Source organism: Solanum tuberosum, unplaced genomic scaffold, assembly GCF_000226075.1.
Source record: "Solanum tuberosum cultivar DM 1-3 516 R44 unplaced genomic scaffold, SolTub_3.0 scf00085, whole genome shotgun sequence".
Lineage (NCBI taxonomy): Eukaryota > Viridiplantae > Streptophyta > Magnoliopsida > Solanales > Solanaceae > Solanum > Solanum tuberosum.
Window position 1 is genome coordinate 565,511 of NW_006239014.1, and position 20,660 is coordinate 586,170.

The following is a 20,660-nucleotide window of genomic DNA, read 5'->3' on the forward strand; positions in this document are numbered from 1 at the left end:
GATATTGAGTCTTTCAACCAGGCTCAAGCAATTTTCATCAGAGTATAATCTCTTGTCTAAGCTTCCATTAGGCATGTACTCCAGCACAATCACTGTAAAATCCACATTTGAGCAAGTCGACATGCACTATCTTGACCAAGTTCCTGTGTCTTACATTGCTCAAAATTTCTTAAACCCCGTTGCCATTGCATATCGAAAACTTTGATTGCAAAGACAGCACCACCAGAAAATGTACCTTTTTCCTTGTTGTCTTTCTGCCTTGAGCTGGACATAAAGGAATATATAAGTCAGGTTATGGTAAACATAAAGGGAATAAGTCAGGTGCTCCACGCGCCTGATAACAGTGCAGTCTCGTAAGGTGCTATGTCAGCATAATAAGAGCACAAAAATACATAATAGTTAAGTTTATTGAGATTTTGGGTAACTTGTGTCTTATCCCATATAAATAATATTTTTAAAACCGGTTTGCCATATCATAGCATCCCCACCCGACCTAACTCTTCTCTTTAATCTGCCATCAGAAAGAGCATGAAAACCCCAAACCGAAAATTCGCAATGAGCACCAAATAAAGCCTCTCCAATGGCGTCACATATGACAAACTATCAATTCCCTCTAAAACCACCAAGAAAGTTACGTTCTTGTCATGTTCAGAGCAGAAGCAGCTGCAGCTTCAACAAGCAAGAACCAGCTCAAAACTCAACTGGGTTCCAGTTTATTCGCAGGAAGAAGCTACTCAGTGATCTTACCACATGGGGAATTGGAGGCCCTTGTAATTACTTCGTTCAAGTCTTTGACCCAACCCAACTTGTTTCGGTTGTCAGGTTCCATTTCTTTATCCCACAACTTTGGCAGATTGAATCATAATCGATTGATTGACTCGTAGTTTAAAATCTGCCCTAATTATACAATGCAGGTATTGTAATGAGCAATCCATGAGATTTATGATCTTGGGTAAAGGCTCGAATTGTTTGTTTGATGACATGGGTTTTGATGGTTGCGTAATTCTCAATCGAATTGAGTTGTTGGAGAAGATAGAATCTGGAGTTTACCGGGTCGGAAGTGGATACCCATTTAATCGCTTTGGAGTTATGTCTGCAAATGAAGGGTTTTCTGGGCTTGAATTTGCTGCTGGTGTTCCTGGGACTGTTGGTGGAGCTGCGTACATGAATGCCGGAGCAAATGGGCAGGTAAATAAGCACTTTTTTTTAAAAAAAAAAAAAAACTTATTTAAGTTTCTTGTTGTTATTGTTCTTTTTCTGTATGCTTTGTATTGCTTTCCCTGTTAGTTGTCGTGTTTTCTTCATTGCTTCATTGCCGTATTTCCTCGTTCATCACTATTTTGATTTGATTTACTTGAGGTGAGGTGTTTCGGAAACAACCTCTCAACCTTCACGAGGTAAGGGCAAGGTTTGTGTACTGTCTAACCTCCTCAGACCGCACTTGTGAGATTACATTGATTTTCAAATATGATACTGAGAGTGCATCCTTCTTTTTTCTATTTCTTTTCTTTTTGACATTGATTATGAAAGGAAACAGCTGCTGCTATTGATAGCATAGAGATCATCACAAATGAGGGGGAATCGAAGATGCTGAAAAGAAGAGAACTAACTTTTGGCTATAGATCATCGCCATTTCAAGAAATGAAAGACTTGGCATCCATTACTGCAGTTACATTCCGGTTAAAGTTCTCCAAAACTGCACGAGAAATGCAGCAAGAATACTTGGCAAGGTAATTGTTTCTAATGTGATGTTCTTATTTTGAAACATACTCATTTTCAACCACAATAAAGATGGTTTCTTTGCAGAAGATGGAGGACACAACCTTTGGGGCAGAGAAGTGCTGGTTCAGTTTTCCGAAATCCATCTTCTATGGGTGTTTCTGCTGCAGAATTGATAGAGAAAAGTGGGTTGAAAGGGTTGAGAGTTGGTGGAGCCATGGTCTCAAACAAGCACGCCAATTTTTTCATAAATTGTGATTCTGCAACTTCTCAAGACATGCTTGAACTCATAGGCTTAGTTAAGGATGCAGTAAATCAGAAGTTTGGAGTGGAACTAAAGGAAGAAATCTTGTACATTCATCCATCTTAGAAACAAGTTATTGAAACAGCTTATGTATTCATTGACTGAAAACCTTTACACTTTGCTGATAAGTCACACGCAGGCTGATCATTTACGGATAACATAAGAAGGCCTAAAACATCGGTTAATGAGTCCTATGCTGTTTCTTTTCTGGGCTACTAGTTAGAGCTTTGGTGATGCAGTGTGTAAGAATTCCAACAGGGCAAAACAGTAAGCACAGAGACACAGAATGGCGGGTTTCGATATCATTCTGCAATCCGTCATGATAAACCTGCCTGTTTCAAGTGAAATACTCCAAGTGAGATGTCTAACAGTGGCATCCTCCTCATGTTATACCAAAAAAAAGAAGCAGCAAAGGGGCATAGCCCAACAAAGATAAGATGCCTAGAGATTGACCTTGCAGCAAAAAGATCGATGGCCAACAGATGAATCCATGCAGAAGCTAACGTCACTTCATTGGAGAACATCATAGCTATACCAGACAGCTGAATGAAAGAAAGTGTCAAGATCCCAATTATGCAGTTTTGACAAATTATTATGTAGTTGAGCACAGACCTCTGGAAGCCAGTATTTACTAGCAAACATCAGCCGAATTGTATCTGGTGTCCAGGAGAGGTATAATAGATATGCATACAGAAGTCCAAGCACAATGTAGGGTATGCTGCTTTTCATCGCTTTTCTGGTCTGCATTTGAAATTATGTTCAGTTACAACTTCTCATTGAAATAAAGCAATGACTTTCATATACATAAGGTAAGGACTGAAGTTGTGCCCCAACCGTTCTACTTTGTCTGAAGCTGCTAAGTTTTTTAATTTAAGAAGACCTTTTGAGTTCATGATTTGAGTGCAAAGTTTGATCTTGAGTACACTGGAAAAAAATCACTTAAGAAGTTCAGATTGACAGTACTATAGAAATCTTACAAGCTCAGCTTTAGGAGCCACAACCATGACGGTATAAAACGGAAGAACTGCTGCTGTTCCCACTGTGAAAGCAGTAGATGCAACTTCTGAACTTGGCACCCCTACAAAAGAACATAGAAATTTAACTAAAAGCTTGACCAATTTTAGTGGTTGGCATAAAAGTCTCCCAAAACCAGAAGCTAAACTGTACAGAAGATTAGCTTTTTAAACAATTTTATTCTCCAAATAAACAAAAAAAAAAGGCAATGGATGAGACAATAAATCTCAACTGTAGCAATACCTTAATTAAGCACACATTTAAAACTACTTTGTCATGAACATTTAAAAAAGAGATAATTTATTACAAAGAATGGAGTTTGTAAGAAAGTAATTACAGCAAGCAGACACCATGGGACTTTTTCTTCGCAAAAGAGTTCTTTGAAGATTTAGTTGAATAATGATTCTTGATCCTCCCAGAGAACTCCCTCCACTGCTAAGCTTGGTTCCAAATCCACCAATACGTTGACTTAAAAGGTCAGACTTCATTTCTCTAAGAGCAAGAGAAGCAGTCTGGTTTCTCCGGGTATTCAGAGGGACTTTTGAAACCAAGGCTAGTGCCCAGCAGTTCATCTGCAACAAGTAATGGTTAATTTCAGGAAATGAAATTCTAGATTGGTAAACACAAATGACTGCCTGAAAAGCAGTTGAATTTCGTTGTAGCCTCCAACTTGTTCGAGTTCAATGCATTGCAAAACCTTATTTCTTTGTAGTCCTATTCCGAAAGGTGTGCTAGACCTCACATTGATCTAAAACACCTTCATTTTGCTAGGCCTTGAGACACTAGCATGCCTCAATCTTCAAATATCTCCACATCTATGTAGGCTTAATAGTGAATGCGGACTCCCTGCTTATAGATATGTTGAGGGAAAGTCTTAGAGCAGAAATGTGTTGCGACAAGTAATCGAAGATGAAGATATTGGATTTCACACCATAGCACGTGCACGTTTGTTTAGATGACAAAGTGCTCTTCTTCCTCATGAAGGAGTGGAGACCTAGCTTTGTGCCCTTTGCCCACAACATCTCTTCCAACGAAGAAGTTAGCGTAAATTCCCCTGTTTCTGGTTGCCTGTAGCTCAATAATGTCAACCTAAGAGCTTACCCTGTGCACAAAGGACTTCTGCTAGTGCCAGCAGAGGGAAAGAGTGGGGGCATATATACACACTTCTCCTTGTATTTTGAAAAGAGGCTATTTCCACGTCTTTACTAGAAACAGAAGTGTTTCCCACTGCGAATCATTGAGAAATTTTTGATAGAGAACTTGATTTTCCCACTCATTTCCCACCGAACCAATGAAAAAGTATGGTGACAAACAAATTCTCACTGAAATAGTGGGAAACTTCCTAATTTTTCTATATTAAAAGATTACTACTTTTTCTTTTCTTCAATCAAAATATCTATGGTAATAACCACGGACTATTCTTCAGTGGGAATAACCACAAACTTGTGGGTTAGCAATATCTTCCTAAAGGATCATGAGGGCGTTCGGTCAAGTTTATAAACTGATCAAACAACTCAACCAAATATCAATACCCAGCAAGAAACAGTGGATGACTGTGGAGGCTTATGAGAGACAAAAAACATGTCAGAGCTAGAAAAAGAAACAGAAACAGAGAGCAAGACATAGAAGCAGAAAGAAAGAAAGAGCATACCTTGAGTGAAATTTGGGTAGAAGAAGAGAAGTACATACTTTATTACTATTATTGAAGTTGCAACAATAATAAGAAGAATAAGAGGAGAGCTAGTAGTTGTTTAGAAGCAACAAAAAGTATAATTTATTTTTAGCTTTAGAAGCAACAAAAAGTTTGGTGCAAATAAAGAAATGAGGTCATTATATCACTAAATGTAATATATTGCATTTTGGGATGAGATGTCAGTTGAGAATTTGCCAAATCCGACCACACACCTCTCTTGGACGGAAAGTTGTTTAAGCACTTACTCCTTTACACCTATTTATAACCTTTTCATCAGGCGCACATGCATATATAATATCGGTGCCTTGTCGGACTTGTTTTTACTTCATTCACACTGAGTAGTGGCTAAATTTTATATTTCTAGGATTATAGCTACGAATAGGGGTCTTCACGGGTCGGTTTGGATCGGTTATTGGTCAAAATCAAACCAAATCAACTTAATCGATTTTTAAATTATCAAAACCAAACCAAACCAAATATAATATACATTTGCCAGTTTGGTGGTTATCAATTTCGGTTTGGTTTGGTTCGATTATTCACCATACACAAAAATAAAAGAAACAATTCATTCAAAATGTGAAAAAAGTGACAACAATCCATTCAAAATGAAAAATAGTTAGTATGCCTTAAATTACTGAACTTTCGATCACTAAATTTACTATCAATAAAGCTTTAAAATTCACTATATTGGCCTAGAAGGAAGAGCCAATAACATTTTCAGTCCCACAAAGAATTGACCTAGACACTCATATACATGAAATCAATAAGATAAATGTTTCATCTTGGACATTTTTTCTTTCAATAACTAAATTATAAAGAAATTTTAATGAAAATATGTATAAAATCTTTAAAATTGATTATAAAAACAATATATTAAGTATGTATATTAATAAAATATATGTATATAATTCATCGGTTCGATTCGGTTATTTCTTCAATTTTTTCGAAAAAAATCATAACCAAACCAAATACTATCGATTTTCAAAAATCTAAAACCAAACCAAATCAAACACAAATAAAATCAGTTTTATTTTATCGGTTTGGTTCGATTTTTCGGTTTGGATCAGTTTTTATTCAAACCGTGAACACCCCTAGCTACGAATGATTGTTAGTATTTAAATTATAGATAAAGATTGATTATTATTAAAACTTATTCTTGTGTTTTTTATTTTATTATTTTAATGCTTGATCGTCATTAGAATACATTTATTATCCTTTCTTGAACTCTAGAGAGGAATTGAGAGAAAGGACTGGAATACAAGAGGCAAGATCATTCTTTGTTGAAAACTAGGATTGATTTGTATTTATGACGGATATATACCTAATTTATCTTGTTTGATTCAGGAACAAGAAGAAAGCTTTAATGCTCCATAATTGATTAAATTTATTCCTGCTTAATGATGTAGTTAGATTATCAATTGTGATAGGTGGTTAGAGGTTCGAAAGACCATAATCATATTATTAACCTCGTGAGTCAGTAACTTGATAATCATTCGGATTCTAAAGTGGAAAATACTTTGCATGAATTCATAGTCTAAGGAGAGCCTGGAATTTCTTAAGTCATTGATAAAAGAAAAAATGCTCAAATATGTCATCGAACTTTGAGAAAAGACTAATTTATGTCATCCGTTAAAGTTTGACTCGTCTATGCCATTATCGTTTGAGAAAAAAATCATCTGCAATTATTTTTTAAACTTTGTTTTTGCAATTCACTTTACCCCAACCCCAAACAATTTTTAACACTTTTCACTTGGGATTTTGGATCAAAGGTACTCAAGAACACATCTTTTTACTCAAGAACACATGCAGAACATAAAAAAACATCCAAAATTTCTACTTCTTCAGTTCTTCACGAAATCACCTCAAAATTATTTTTTATTTTTTTTAAAAAAAGCCAAAATTCTAAAATCATTCATGGAGTTAAAAGAACTCACCCGCATTTAAAAAAACATTCCAAAAGTAAAACAGAAACCAATCCCAAAATTTTGAAAATTTGTTTTGATTCGTACTGTTTCTGTTATTGTTTTTGTTCCCTAGTGTTTTTTGAAACTATATTCAAAATTTCAAGTGATTTGGAGTTGTGGAGAAAATTATATTGTTAAAGGATGTTGAAGTCTTGAAACTTTGAAACTTTTTAAGTGGGTATTGTTGAATTAGGTTAGATTCGAGCTCAAAAGATATTTAGTTTTAATTTGGTATCTAACTCGGAGGAAAGCTACTCTAGAAATTTGAGGTGATTTCGTGAAGAATCGAAGAGGTTGAAAGTTTGGGAGGCTTGATGTTCTTGTGTAAGAAGAAGCAAAAAAAAGTACATTTGATCCAAACCCCAATTGAAAAGTGTGAAGTGTTGTTTGGGGTCTTGTTGAGGTAAAAAATTGATTCTACAAAATCGGAGTTAAAAAATAATGGCATGGACAAGCTTTTTTCTCAAACGACAATGACATATATCAATCAAACTAACTGATGACAAAAATGATTTTTTTTTCTTGTTTGACATATTTGAGTCTTTTCCCTTAATAAAAACCCAAGTGAATTTGAATCATTGTTATTTACTTTTATTTAATTTACTAGTTCCTGGTAACGTGCATTGCACGTTTGTTTTTTATTTTTATGATAATAAATTTTTTATCTATAATTATTTTGAGTTATAAAATGTAAATATTAGTGGAGTCATGAGTGATTTTTTATTTTTATTTTTTAGAATTGGTAACATGTCAGGAGTGAAAAATTGTTAACCACTAACTAATAATCTCTTTTACTACTTGTTATATTCGAATTCAATTTCTATTATATATTTTTCTCTTTAAGATTGTTATTCCTTTTTCATATTTAATAAGATACATTTTAATGTTGTTCATATTTGACTTTAAAGTACTACTTCATATTAAATTAAAAAATTACCTCATTTGTGAATATGTCTTCTTTAGAGATTTTCTCATTTTCTTTTGTTCGATGTTGTTGAGGGAGAAGCATTAGTTATCCTTTTTACCTCGAAAGCCAGGAGACTAAAGCAAAATATAATTTCAATAAGTCATTCTCAAACTAAAGCTATCAAGGAGGCTCTACTTTGTAAAATGCACATGCATTAAGTTATTAAAATCTAATTAAAAATACAATAATCAAATGTTAATCAAATTTATTAAAAATTACTCATGCAAAAAATTGCAAAATTGTTGGAGAGACATGCCGCATACCTCATTTGTATTGGTACAATTTTTACTAAAAGTTATATTCAATGGTCTGCAAAAGCATCACCTCTGGTTTATACTTGAGATTAAAAAATTACATCATAAGTTCATAAAACAAAATTTTAGCAGTATATTTTCATGGGAGAGATCCAACACTTAAACAACAATGTAAGAATATAATTTGAATGATAGCAAAAACTGAAATGCTTGAAAGAACATATGATAAGAGCTTTATGCTCTCTAAAGCAAATTCAAATGTACAGTATTGTCATTAGAAGACAACGTGTAAGAGACTTAATAGGTATAGTGATTTCTTGAAGAGTTAAAATTCATTCAACTTTAATCGTGATTTCTTGAAGAGTTAAAAAGTCATTCAACTTTAATGGTGATTTCTTTAAGAGTTAAAAAGTCATTCAACTTTAATGATTTTACACTTATAGAATAATAATTAATAATAATAATAATATGATAATGATAATTAAAAAGTTGAAGGACATTTTCGTAATCCAACTTTAGATTAAACACCTTCCCACTTATAATAATATATGATGATATGATTTATTGCAATTGCTAGTTAGAAACACAATATTCAAACTCATTTTGCACACTTGCATTTAATTATAGTCAAAAAGCAGAATTAGATATTTGCTAATCATAAATCTTTTGGTTTAGTAATTAGTATATTACTTGTTTGACCACGTATACTTTTATGTGCATTTGGACACAATAAATTTTTGGTAGTTCACTTTCCTTTTTTTTATTTGTTAACCTCTTGAGGCGTCTATTCGTTATTCTCATCTTGATCACACGTCTGTCAATCCAACTGAAGCACGCCCTTCTAATTCAATTTTTTGTTTTGTTTGTTGAAATCAAGTTTTTTACACACTTTTGAAGCACAATATTTCAAACAACAAAGATAGAAGCATTGCTTTTTATATCATATAGAACATTCAAATCTTCAATATTTTTTCTTTACAAAATAATAAGTTGGAAAAAAAAAATAGAGGGGCAGGAAGGACATCAGGCAAAATCTTAGTTTCTTACTTCAGCTCAATCCCTTGCCTTCCTAGTCCATGAAAAAATGGGCAGAACAAAAATGAAAAAAATAAAAATTGGAGAAGTAATTACTAGGAAGTATGCTCATCCAACCAAGAAATTATGTCACCAAGAACTTGAAGTATCATCTCATCCGGCTCACCCTCGAGCAAAGAATGATAAGAATCCTTATAAAGGATCAGTTTCTTGTCCGAACTACTTGCCTTCTCGTACAATGCTTTGCTGATGGATGGATCAGTCACTCTATCATTCTCTCCATGCAATATTAGCAATGGCAGATAGACCTACAAAATCGTAAAACTGTTAGTTATTGTTTAGATATCTTGTCTATCGAAGAATAAGGTTATAGAAAAGTATATCACCCTGGAGTGCTGACAGTTAATTCTTTCATGAAGCAGGAAAAAACCAAGTTAAACAAACATCACAAGGATAAAGAGCAACGAAAAGTGACCGAATTGAATGAGGTACATTTGAAGTCTAGCATAAGAAAAGGTTGCCATCAGTATCCGCTTTCTCCTATTTATCCCCAATTCCTGCATCCCTCTCGTTTTCAGAAAGGAAAATTCTGAAGGACACTTTTCTACAATATTCGTCAAGCTAAATGAGCTTGAACTCTTTCAGGACTACAAGAGCAGCAAAAGATGCACCATCTTGAATGAATTACAAAGTCAAAACTAGTGGCAGGTATAATGACCAGAAACAGTTAGCAACACCAACAAAGATATGCAGCGAGGACAATTGAGTTTCAAGTTTCCAATCATAGACTTACTGGCATTCAAAGGCACAAGGTCCAATCACTAATAAACAGTAAATATGATGATAATCTATACTACGATAAACAGAAAATAAAAACACATGACACCTTATCTAGTTGTTTCTCTAATTCTTGGGTGGTATTCAATAACTCCACTGCAGTTTGTAGACGGGGTTTGTGCTTGTAAGCAATGACATTATAAGCAGCCTGCATGCAGAAGAAAACAGTAGAGAGTACATTATAACATGAAATCCCACGAGATATAAACATGTTGAAGCCGGTGATTGTAATTATTATGTTCAATAAATCAAGCATTTCAAATTGAAAGCCTCCTTATGCAAAAACCTTTTTTCAGGTGAGTGAGAGAGCTAATGGCGACTATAAATTTCTAAACGACTCTTGTACTACTAACCTCTAATATCATGTACTCTTCCCGTCCTAAAATTGACATATGTCTAAGAGCTGTTACAGAATAGAAAGACCACATACCTGCTCTCTCTTCTTCACATCTCTGAATGCTAACTCTGCTAGATCCTGCTGTGGAACTAGCTTTTGCTTTGGAAGAAATTTTGCTATGCCCACTAGAATTTGTGTAACTAACCATGGTGGTACCATGTCATCTGCAATCTGTACAACAATACCATTCATCACTCAAAACTATGGATCTAATTAAGACGATAACATCAATTAAAATTAAGAATAGTCTCCAGAAACTTACTTTGCACATCGGTGCGAGAAGAACAGCGCCATTCCATGCATCAGGTTGCTTCATGTGCACCTTCAGAGCTACTGCTCCACCCATTGATTGCCCAAATAGGAAGCTTGGTAGGTTGCATATCTCTGGATTTTCTGCAGACAACATTTAACTGTCAATTGCTTTTTCAGTAGTGTGTCAAGAAGAATAAGATGTAATTAGGTTATTTTCCACTACTTGATTTTGGGACCTCTTGCCCAGACGTATATGAGATGTCATTTGCCTGGAGAGAGTTGTATTAGGTATAATACATTCATGGAGACATCAGATTTAAGAACTTGGTTAATACAGCCTAATTTTTTATGTTTTTGTCCAATGTAGGACGACATCTGTGTTATAATTCCCCCATCTCCAGAAATGAGCAACACCCTGCATATGGCATACCTAAAAATCTAACTTCTCTGGTATGAAAGATGAATCTATTCTATTTCACTATCCGATTGCCTTAGGAGATGTCACATCATAATGGGACTTGACCAATAATGACCATGTTCCAACATTGTCAGCATGCCCAATGTTCAAAGCCCCTGCTAATACTTAGAAGATCAACTCGAATGACTGACACTAATTTGGTTTCATTCAACTGCCAAAAAAGTTCTCCCTCTGTTCCCGTAGTGTTTACTTAAACTCCTCTCTAGGTTTTCTCAATATAATTCTTGCTTTCCTTAAGGTGATCTAAAGAAATGCTCTCTTGTGTCTAAGGGATTAAACAATTTATATATATGCGCATAAAGAAGACTTTTTATATAGCTGCATATATAGTACAATTTTTTGGCGAAGGCGATTCAGTTGAACCCCTCCTGTGACCATGGCTTCGCCTCTGTCCAATTTGGGCCCTCTTATTTCTAAGTATATTTTCAAATTTACTCATTAATTACATACCTAATGTCAAAGTAGGAGCAGAAATATAGAATAACAAGGGAGGGTGTTTAATTGGTATACATGACAGACTTCTTCATACCCTAAAACATTTTAGAATGTGGAAGGAACACACGGGGGATCTGCTGTTCATCATTTAATGCCCTAGTCATCAACATTGCTTGACAAAAATGAAGAAGGATGAGGTAACTTAGCACCATGAGTTATACTCCAAGTTATGAATAAATAATGAATTTGTGAGTTCAAATTTGATTTGGAACAGTAATAGGATATGATCTTTTAGTTTGTCGCACAGTTACATACACTGTCAAACTTTGAGGCCTTTTTTCATTCTACAAGGAACAAAATCACAACATGCATTTTTTAAATAGTTCACTCTCTCAATCTTTCTTCTTGACAAAATTGACTATTCATTTATGACCATAATAAGCTGAACACAACATTTTTTTTAGAAAGAAAGTGCCAGAAGTTCAATCAAACAGATGAATGTTTACTCCATTAGCAAGACACTTTAAGCTCATCCATTGCTTAGCTCAGTAGGATAGTCTCTTCCAACTGAATGTTTGATTTAAATATTGTCTTTTGTCTTTTCATGCATTCGAATCTTAGCTTTTGCATTCATCAGATTTTGTTATTCTTTAGTTGGTATATCTTTTCCTTAATTAATTAATTCTGGCTTCTACATTTTACCAAAGTCTCGGACCTATCAAAAGAATCCATGAGATGAAAAAGATGATAAATAAGTTCACTGGGGAAAGTTGTACCTTTCGCCTTCGAGTAATGCTCAATGACATCATCAACTAACTTGTCAAAACTTGGTATATAGCCATGAAGACCTTCTGAAAGACCAAATCCAGGATAATCCATGGCAAATACTCCATAACCGGAAGATGCTAGTTTTCTTGCAATGCCTAAGAAGAAAGACAAGTTTCAGGAACAATCTCCCAAGAAATACTAGTCTGAGACTTAATACGTGTTTGCCAACCACAAACATTCAACAAAAAATGTGCATGTATCACCATAACCATGACAGAAGTATACCATGGCTTTGGGGGGGATTGTCTCTGGAAGCCAACTTTTAGAGAAGATCTCTAGTCCTCGAGAATTAACCTCATATGACTGCGCCACCAAATTTCACAGAACTATGTAAAGTAAAACACATAACAAATCATGAATATTATACCAAAATGCTAATATTAGATGCTAGAAATTACCATATATTTAGCCTCTTCTCATTTGCTTAGGCACTACTAGGAAAAGGAAGACAATATCCAGTCATAGTGCATAGTTCAGGTGAATTAAGTCATCTTTCTCAAACTATCCCCTTCATTCCATATTGAAAAAGTTGAAGATAACTACCGCCTTCATTCAATTTGTTTCACAAAAATTAGAACTCTTTAACCAAACAGATCTTTCCACAGTTACTCTCTTCTTTCCCCTTTAAATTTGTACAGCGATACATATTTCATTCACATGACAGAATAACTACATTTAAATGATTGGAAATCAAGTTTCATTTGATGTCCTGAAATTAATTTCATATTGCATGGTCCCCCATAATCTTAAGAAAATAAAACCTTCTTGACTATTAGAGAAAAAAAGATGACTGTATCTTGTCATATTCTAATTCACAATTTTATAAGATTCTTTCATGGAAAGGTCCAATTTTCTTAAGATAAGTTATAGGTATTAATTGCTTTACATACTTGATTTTTGTATTGCTTTACTTGAACCTCAAGGCAGGGTAAGGCTGCATACACACCACTACCCCATACCCCACTTGTAGGATCACATTGGGTATGTTGTTGTTGTAAGTTATAAGTGTTAAAGATATTGTTGCACACAAAAAAAATCTTGCTGCGCTAGAAAAGGCATTGAAGTAACTATGAGATGTCATATTAGCTTCATCAAGAATTCAAAGAGAAAAGATGAAAAGACATGCAGAAGTAATTACACAAGAGATCATTTTGTTTTAGAAAAGAAATAGGATGCTTCCAGAATAACTTGAATTTTCAAGACTGGAAAATGAGGATGTAAGAGAAAAGGTTTACCTCCTTCATCTTCAATCTAGCATGTGGCATCTGTGTGAAAGCAAATAAAGAATCACTAAATCAGATTAAGAACAAGTAAGAAACGTGACACTTTCTAAAAGGATTCAGTTCCTCATTAGCACTATCTGCAGTCGCTGAAAAATTAGAAAGTTGAAGAAGTGTTTATAAAGTCTCAACTGTCATAACTCGATTGCACATACTTAAACAATTTTTTTATCACACAAATGATACCATTCCTCAGAATACATCAACCACAAGTGTCCTTTCATTATTTTAAGAATTGAAAGAAGAAAAGAGAACAGAAACCACTTGATTTTCATTGGATAGTAAACTGGGTTAAGGCAATTTTCTTAAAGGTCTTTTTGAGCTAGTAAAACTTTGATTTTTCTGCCCTTTTATTAGGAAAAAACTGTAGTACTGCTGCTTTTTCAATCAGTAAAACGTATTACTGCTGTTTTAATCAACTAATGACAGAAATAGGGAACGGTCGGTTTTGTTATGCCCTTGAATCTAAAGGTCAAACATGAACTTATGCGTTGAGTGAATAGTGAACAACTTAAATCCCCTCTCTTCGAGATGATCTATCTGTAGATGCTTCATATAATCTTGGTGTAGTATGCATGTTATACAATCCTATCAAGAAAAGGGTGGAAATTTAAGCAGGATTGCAGTCTATAGAGCAAGATTTTAGGTTCCACACAACTATGTCAATCCCTTTGAAGTTGACAATAATCAATCTCTTAGTCCCAAGTAAGATACACTTTCTACTTTCATCAACACAAGACAATCTGTTCAGTCAACTAATCAATCAATTAACTAAATCTCAATCCCAAACATCATTTTGACAAGTAAAATATACATGCCTCAATCAATCCCAAACTAGCAGTGTGACCAAATGAATTCTCTTATATCCAGTTTATCAAGTCAGAAGCAATCAAAATCCAATCTTTAAAGCTGACAATGAATCTTTTTCTACTAAAACCATCAAATAGGGATGTCTACACAAATAGTCAGACAAATTTACTGTTTACTTTTCTAGCCGGTATACATAGATTATACACATCTATTATTAGCTTAATCAGTCAGGTGGATGAATATTTAGGTTAATTCTTCAATCAACTAAGCAGTACCTTAAAGAGACAATGATCAATTGACAACTGAATATCCTTAAAAGCATCCCTAGCATGACGTCTTGCTCCCACTTTGTCCATATTAGCATCTATTATCTTCTGCAATTCCTCACTTATACCTTCAAACTTCACTGACTTCCCCATTTCTGCTTTCTCACTCTTTACACAATCGGGTTTCCTTGTTTTCAATGCTACAATAAATAAAAATCAAATCTTGAGAATACCCAATGAAGGAAATTCAAGAAAAAAGGAAAAAATTTGGGCATACCATCAAATGAATGCCTCCTAAAAAACTTATCAGGCTTCAAAGCCATGGCATCATAATAGGATTTCAAGAAAAAAATTATTATTTTATTGGGATTTTCTTTAATTGTATTCTTTTCCTTTTTGTTTACTTTTACTCTGCCCAGCAGATATTTTCTTTGATAAAATAATTGTTGGATTCTTTAGAAGAGTAATCTAATTTTCTTCTAATTTGATGAGTCCACGTGACTGCTGTCATATACTATTAATTTAATCAGAAGTTGACAAATGAATATCGACCTCAACTATAAACGGAATAAGAACACTAATGTTGAGGTTTGAATTTGGTATTTGTTTCTTTCTCTCTTAAAGGAGTAATATATAAATTCTTTTCAATTTGTACTGATTTCACTTGATATATTGTTATTTTTGCAGAGGTAATTGTTGAATATAATAAGAACAAATGAAAAATGGAACGAATATGTTACTATGCTTTAATAAAAAATATTTCTCACTCATTGTCATTGGTGATGAAAAAAATATTTCAAGTGTTTAAATAAGAAAACATGTTTATTTGTTGTTAAAAGGGGCTTTGGCTTTTGACTAATGATCGGTCAAAGTTTACCCGAATGACCTAGTGTGTGTTCAGTAGGCATGAAACTTGTTTTGATATTATTTTATTTCTTATTTATATTTTTTACCATTTTTTATGAGCTTTCACTTTATTAATGACTTGTTAATGCGGTAATAAAAATTTGTGTATTACTTCACAATTGTGCCTCAATCACCAAAAAATGATCTCTTTTATTTTTTATTAGATTGAACCATCATTGTCTATTTTCAGATTACTTAAACGGAACTATCAATTTTGATTTTAAATATTCAAAGAATTGTATAATATGTCCATAAAATTTCTCAAATCAAAGAAAAAGAACAAGTAAAATAATCAATTATTCAACTTCCCGCATACAAAAGTTCGCCTAAGTTTTCATGACAAGTTTTTAATTTTCTGTCGATGGTCCTCAAAAATAATCTTTAATAATAATAATTAATTAACGATAATAGCTTAATTAAAATTGAATATGTTTCTTTAGTGACAATTAATATTCTTTGTAAATGTCTTTAAAGTCTATACTAACATTGGATCCAATAACAATTACTAAAATGCCGATAAATATTTTAGCACTCTTTATTAATATGTATTTTATTACAACTAAAAGTTATTTTTGTTATAGCATTAATATTATTAAATTATTCAATGTTTCGAGAATCAAAATATAAGATTTGGAAAAAGATTGGATCGAATATTTTTAAGGATAAACTACACTATTAGACATACATCACTACCGTATATACTAATCTTACCTCTACTTTCAAACAATTAAATATAGAGATTATTGACAATGGACAACAAAATTACATCGTCAGTTCATTTTTGAAATACTCATTTCTCTTAATTTAATTATTATATTTTCACATTTAATGATTAATGAATTTTCAACTTCCCTTTTTATTTTTTTTATGTTTTAAAACATATTCAACGGGTAAAGGATCCCAAAACCTGGGGTGCTCATTGAACAAGAATAATAATTTATTTCAAAATCGAATGAGATATTTTTCCCCCATCTAAAATGAAAAGAGTTGCATCACATTGAGACATCGATTCAACAATTAGTAAGAATGGAAAAGACTTTATTTTCTACCTGAAAAAATTGACGTAACTTACGTAAGAGTTTTTTTAATTTCACAAATTGGTTAGCTTATACGAAATAGTTAGTTTATATAAAATTCAAGATATTTAAAGTAATTTTAGTCATTTTTATAATATTTTAAATGATAAATGTGTTTTTATATAATTAGTATATTTTATAAATATTTGAAAATCATCTCAAAAGATTTTACATTTTTTAGTTAATTATTTTATTAATTTACTTTAGTTTAAATTATGGTTATAATTTTAATTATCTAGTTTTTCATTAAATTAATTGTTTCATTTCGTTAAGTTTAAGAAGCTCGTTAATTATCTTATTTAAGATTTGGCCAAATTAAGTAATTAGATCAATTTGGTTATATTTTTAACTTCAATTGCCTATAATTGCAATCAATTGGGCGAAATTCTCAATTTCCAATCTAACCTCTTTTCTACCTCACATTTAAACCCATTTTTGGGCCAAATCCAGCAGCCCAATACCCAATTATTTCCAGAAACACCCAGAACCCAAAGACCCATTCCAATAAGAGTCAATTAACCCGACCCAGTACAAAAAAAACGACCCCATTCTTCTTCCTCGCGTGCAAAAGACGATCCATCCGTACTCGTCTTCTTCTTCGCGATTCAGCCCATCAATCGCGCGGACAAGACCGTTGTGACAATGGCTAGGTGTTGAAATCTCACCACTCACTCCTTATTCTCTTGAAATTGGACCGTTTGAATTCTTGGTTGTCAATCTTGGAATTCGAATTTCGAATTCAAATCGATTCCGTTCTCCCACTATAAATGCTTTTGTTCGTTCACTGTTGAAAAAAGGAGAAAATACGTTAGAGAAGCAAAAGAATACAGGCATATAGGTTTATAAAGAAGAATTTCGATTCTCTAGAATCTCGAGTTCTCGTCTTAAGCTCTCTGCTCTCCTTTCGCCTGAATCTTTCATCGAGTTTCTTTTCACGTGGTTGTGGTAGAGTCGTCTCCGGCAACTCAGAAAGGTAATTTTGCCTCCTCTGGTATTCCGTTTCAATATGGTTGTTATATTTTGGTAAAGGTTCTACTGCTAAATGTATTTGGTTCCTCGTTTACTGTTTTCTTAGTGTCGTTTTCTTGTAAATCTATGGGCTGTAAGCATGAGAATGAAGCTCCTTTGGTATTGTATAGATTCGTTGGCTCGATTTCATATCTATAAAGCTAGCTAAATCTCTGTCTGGTTTTGCTCGTTTGGTGGTGATTTTGAGTGCACTGGTTGCACATTTTGTTTCTTCATTGTTTATTCCTAGTCTTGGTTGTCTTCACTTTCGTTTTTGATTCTCATATATGTTAGCTTAGTCTCGTAGGGTTGATTTTTGTTCTCGCACAACTTGAATGCTATCCATGTCTATTTCGGCTTTAACTCATGATATCTTGTTCTCGACTTGATAAAATTTGTCTTTTAACTTGATCTACAACCTTGCTGTCAGGTTTTCTTTTCGTGCTACCTTTGTCTATGTGTAAACAAGTGGAAGGAAAAATCAGTTTACTTCGACATTAATCATTTGTGTTTTAAGAGCTCTTGGTTATGTTGTTTTTTCTTTGTCGTCCTAAGCTTGAATCCTTGGTCTATGATTAGTACTCTGTTTGTTCTTCTCGTATAGCATGTTGATTCTTTAGTCCCTCATGAATTTTTAATGGTCCAGTTTTATCGTGTATCGATTTTGTTTTAGTTTTCTTAGAAATCATGTGATTAGATTGCATCATTTTTGGATTTTGTCAAGTTTGGTTTTGTCTGCTTCTATGATTTCAAGGAGTTATTTTCTTTTCATTCTTGTTTTGATCAGTATCGATTTTGTTTTAGTTCTCTTTTCAAGGAGTTCGTTTATTTCATATGCTTCTGTATGAAAGAATAATTTTGCATTGGTTTAAGGAGTTGAAGCTTTATTGTGTGTTGACTCATCATCTCTGTCGTGTATTAATCCTTACTTCCATGTAATGCATAGTCAGACTCTTTTCATCATCTCCCTGCAAGGGTATCGAGTCAGCCTCATCTTGTCCGAGGGTGAAAAAGAAGCTGATACAAGTCTTGAAAAGTCCAAAAATGGACTGTATACATTCAGTTTACAGTGATATACAGGTCCAAAGTACCGAAATACAAGGCAGAGGCGAGAATACAGGTGTTTGAAAGTTGAATTAGGCTGTATACACATGGTATACAGTCTGATATACAGGGAAAAAGGGTTAAATGCATCTCATATACAGTAATATACACAGTATTTCAGCTGCAGAAATGGGCAAAGGCCCAAAATTTTATTGCAGCAGGTTTTTATTAGAAAATAGGGCAGGTTTAGGCCAAAGCCAATATTAATCCATAGCAGCAGTTAGGACCAAAATCAGCCCAGGCAGACAGACTTTTGATTTTGGGCCCAATAGGCCCATTATTTTTTGGGTATTTTTGATAATTTTGAAATTTATCTATTATTGTATATTTGATTTTTTTTTTAACTCTAACCTTTGTTTTTAATTTGGTTTAATTTAATTAAATTCCCAAAAGATAGTCGTTTCTTCCTTTTTATGTTTAAATTGAATCATTTATGCTTTATTTATTACATATTTATTTATATTGTTTGTCAATGTAATAATTTTTCTAAGAATTATTTTAAGTCTATTTCCTTTTTAAGTACATAAAATGGTTTTTCTTTATTTTATTAATTTTCAAATTTGGTCAAAAGTCAAAATATTTAGTCAAGTTGCAGGTCAACCACATGTTAGCGGAGACTTCAAGTTTCTAACACCTTCTGTTGAAATCTTTTGAAAAGTAAAAAAGTTTTAAAAAACTAAGAGGCAACTCTTTGTAAATCGATTTTTCTTAAAAAAGTTGAATTTATTTTTCAAAACCAAAGTCCTAGGCCATTTGTCATGAGTGAGGCCATTGTTTTGGAATGTGTTCTACTTGTTTCGGAATCATAAAAAGAGAACATTATGAGCCTAGGGGACATGGCCAATTCGGTAAAGTTTGTGAGATATTCACCTAGGGGACTTTTCAAATATCAGATCAAATTATTTTATGTTAATCAAATTATATTAATAAAATTTGAATTTTTCAAGTTCGAGTTTTTTCAGATACTTCTCGATGACGCCTGCTCCCCAAGAACACCTGACCCGAGAAGTAGGCATTCTCGGGTCAGGCATGCTCAGGCCAGACATCCTCGGGTTCAGGCGTTCTCGAGTCAGGTGTCTTCGGGTCAGGCGTTCTTGGGTCAGATGTTCTTGGGTCAAGCATCCTCGGGTCAAGCATTCTCGGGTTAGGTATGCTCAAGTTAGGCATCCTCGAGTCAGGCGTTCTTGGGTCATGCATTCTCAGGTCAGGCGTTCGCGGGTCAATTGTTCGCGGGTCAGGCGTTCACGGGTCAAGTGTTCGCGGGTCTGGCGTTAGCAGATCAGGCGTTCGCACGGTAAGGCATTCTCGGGTCAGACATTCTAGGGTCAGACATCCTCGGGCCAGGCATTCTCGGGTCAGGCATGCTTAGGTCAGGAATCCTCAGGTTAGGCGTTCTCGGGTCAGGCATCATCGGGTCAGGTTTCTTCGGGTCAAGCGTTATCGTGTCAGGCATTCACGGGTCAGGTGTTCGTGGGTCAGGCGTTCTCGGGTCAGGAATCCTCGGGTCAAGTGTTCTCGGGTTAGGCATTCTCGGGTCAGGCATGCTCTGGTCAGGAGTCCTCGGGTCAGGTGTTCTCGGGTCACCCTCATCAGGTCAGTCATCCTCGGGTCAGGAATCCTCAGGTCAGTTATCCTCGAGTCAAGCGTTCTCAGGTTAGACATTCTTAAGTCAGGCGATCTTCAGGCATTCTCGGGTCAGGCGTTCTCGGGTCAGGCATCCTCGGGTCAGGTGTTGTCGGGTCACCCTTATCAAGTCAATCATCCTCGAGTCCTGCGTTCTCGGGTCAGGCATCCTCGGGTCAGGTGTTGTCGGGTCACCCTTATCAAGTCAATCATCCTCGAGTCCTGCGTTCTCGGGTCAGGCACTCTGTCAGGCATCCTCAGGTCAGTCATTCTCGAGTTAGGCGTTCTCAGGTCAGGCAGCCTCCGATCAGGCGTTCTCAAGTCAGGCATCCTCGAGTCAACCATTCTCGGTCGGGTCAGGCATTCTCCGAGTAGGTCCTTCTCGAGGTCAGGTATTTTTATTTAAAAAA

The 20,660-nt window shown here is 34.5% G+C and overlaps 3 protein-coding genes across 3 annotated transcripts; 1 reads left to right on the plus strand and 2 right to left on the minus strand.

Annotated features, from left to right (window-relative positions):
• The first annotated feature begins 430 nt into the window (after positions 1 to 430).
• Positions 431 to 2,107, plus strand: LOC102604841 (UDP-N-acetylenolpyruvoylglucosamine reductase-like). The gene is made up of 4 exons (XM_006346851.2): positions 431 to 822; positions 915 to 1,188; positions 1,531 to 1,730; positions 1,807 to 2,107. The coding sequence occupies exons 1-4, from the start codon at positions 581 to 583 to the stop codon at positions 2,087 to 2,089; spliced, it is 999 nt and encodes a 332-aa protein (XP_006346913.1). The 5' UTR covers positions 431 to 580; the 3' UTR covers positions 2,090 to 2,107.
• On the minus strand, positions 2,056 to 4,859 carry LOC102604285 (uncharacterized). The gene is made up of 6 exons (XM_006346849.2): positions 4,689 to 4,859; positions 3,375 to 3,609; positions 3,001 to 3,101; positions 2,636 to 2,764; positions 2,477 to 2,565; positions 2,056 to 2,355 (listed from the first exon to the last, which is right to left on the minus strand). The coding sequence occupies exons 1-6, from the start codon at positions 4,722 to 4,724 to the stop codon at positions 2,205 to 2,207; spliced, it is 741 nt and encodes a 246-aa protein (XP_006346911.1). The 5' UTR covers positions 4,725 to 4,859; the 3' UTR covers positions 2,056 to 2,204.
• A 3,972-nt stretch (positions 4,860 to 8,831) lies between these two features.
• On the minus strand, positions 8,832 to 14,933 carry LOC102605394 (caffeoylshikimate esterase). Its single transcript, XM_006346853.2, has 9 exons — positions 14,811 to 14,933; positions 14,543 to 14,733; positions 13,413 to 13,442; positions 12,354 to 12,480; positions 12,126 to 12,272; positions 10,447 to 10,577; positions 10,218 to 10,355; positions 9,837 to 9,935; positions 8,832 to 9,258 (listed from the first exon to the last, which is right to left on the minus strand). The coding sequence occupies exons 1-9, from the start codon at positions 14,854 to 14,856 to the stop codon at positions 9,046 to 9,048; spliced, it is 1,122 nt and encodes a 373-aa protein (XP_006346915.1). The 5' UTR covers positions 14,857 to 14,933; the 3' UTR covers positions 8,832 to 9,045.
• Positions 14,934 to 20,660: the final 5,727 nt, after the last annotated feature.

Bases quoted from the DNA above. Each gene is read 5' to 3' on its own strand.
- LOC102605394 (XM_006346853.2), bottom strand. From the start codon at position 14,856: ATGGCTTTGAAGCCTGATAAGTTTTTTAGGAGGCATTCATTTGATG. The intron at 14,734-14,810 runs GTATGCCCAAAT...TATTTATTGTAG, and splicing joins TAGGAGGCATTCATTTGATG to CATTGAAAACAAGGAAACCC. The intron at 12,273-12,353 runs GTTTGTGGTTGG...CTTTCTTCTTAG, and splicing joins ATGCACATTTTTTGTTGAAT to GCATTGCAAGAAAACTAGCA.
- LOC102604285 (XM_006346849.2), bottom strand. From the start codon at position 4,724: ATGTACTTCTCTTCTTCTACCCAAATTTCACTCAAG. The intron at 3,102-3,374 runs GTAATTACTTTC...GTTCTTTTGTAG, and splicing joins TCCCATGGTGTCTGCTTGCT to GGGTGCCAAGTTCAGAAGTT. The intron at 2,765-3,000 runs GTAAGATTTCTA...TTTCAAATGCAG, and splicing joins TGGCTCCTAAAGCTGAGCTT to ACCAGAAAAGCGATGAAAAG.
- LOC102604841 (XM_006346851.2), top strand. From the start codon at position 581: ATGGCGTCACATATGACAAACTATCAATTCCCTCTAAAACCACCAAGA. The intron at 1,189-1,530 runs GTAAATAAGCAC...TGATTATGAAAG, and splicing joins ATGCCGGAGCAAATGGGCAG to GAAACAGCTGCTGCTATTGA. The intron at 1,731-1,806 runs GTAATTGTTTCT...GTTTCTTTGCAG, and splicing joins CAGCAAGAATACTTGGCAAG to AAGATGGAGGACACAACCTT.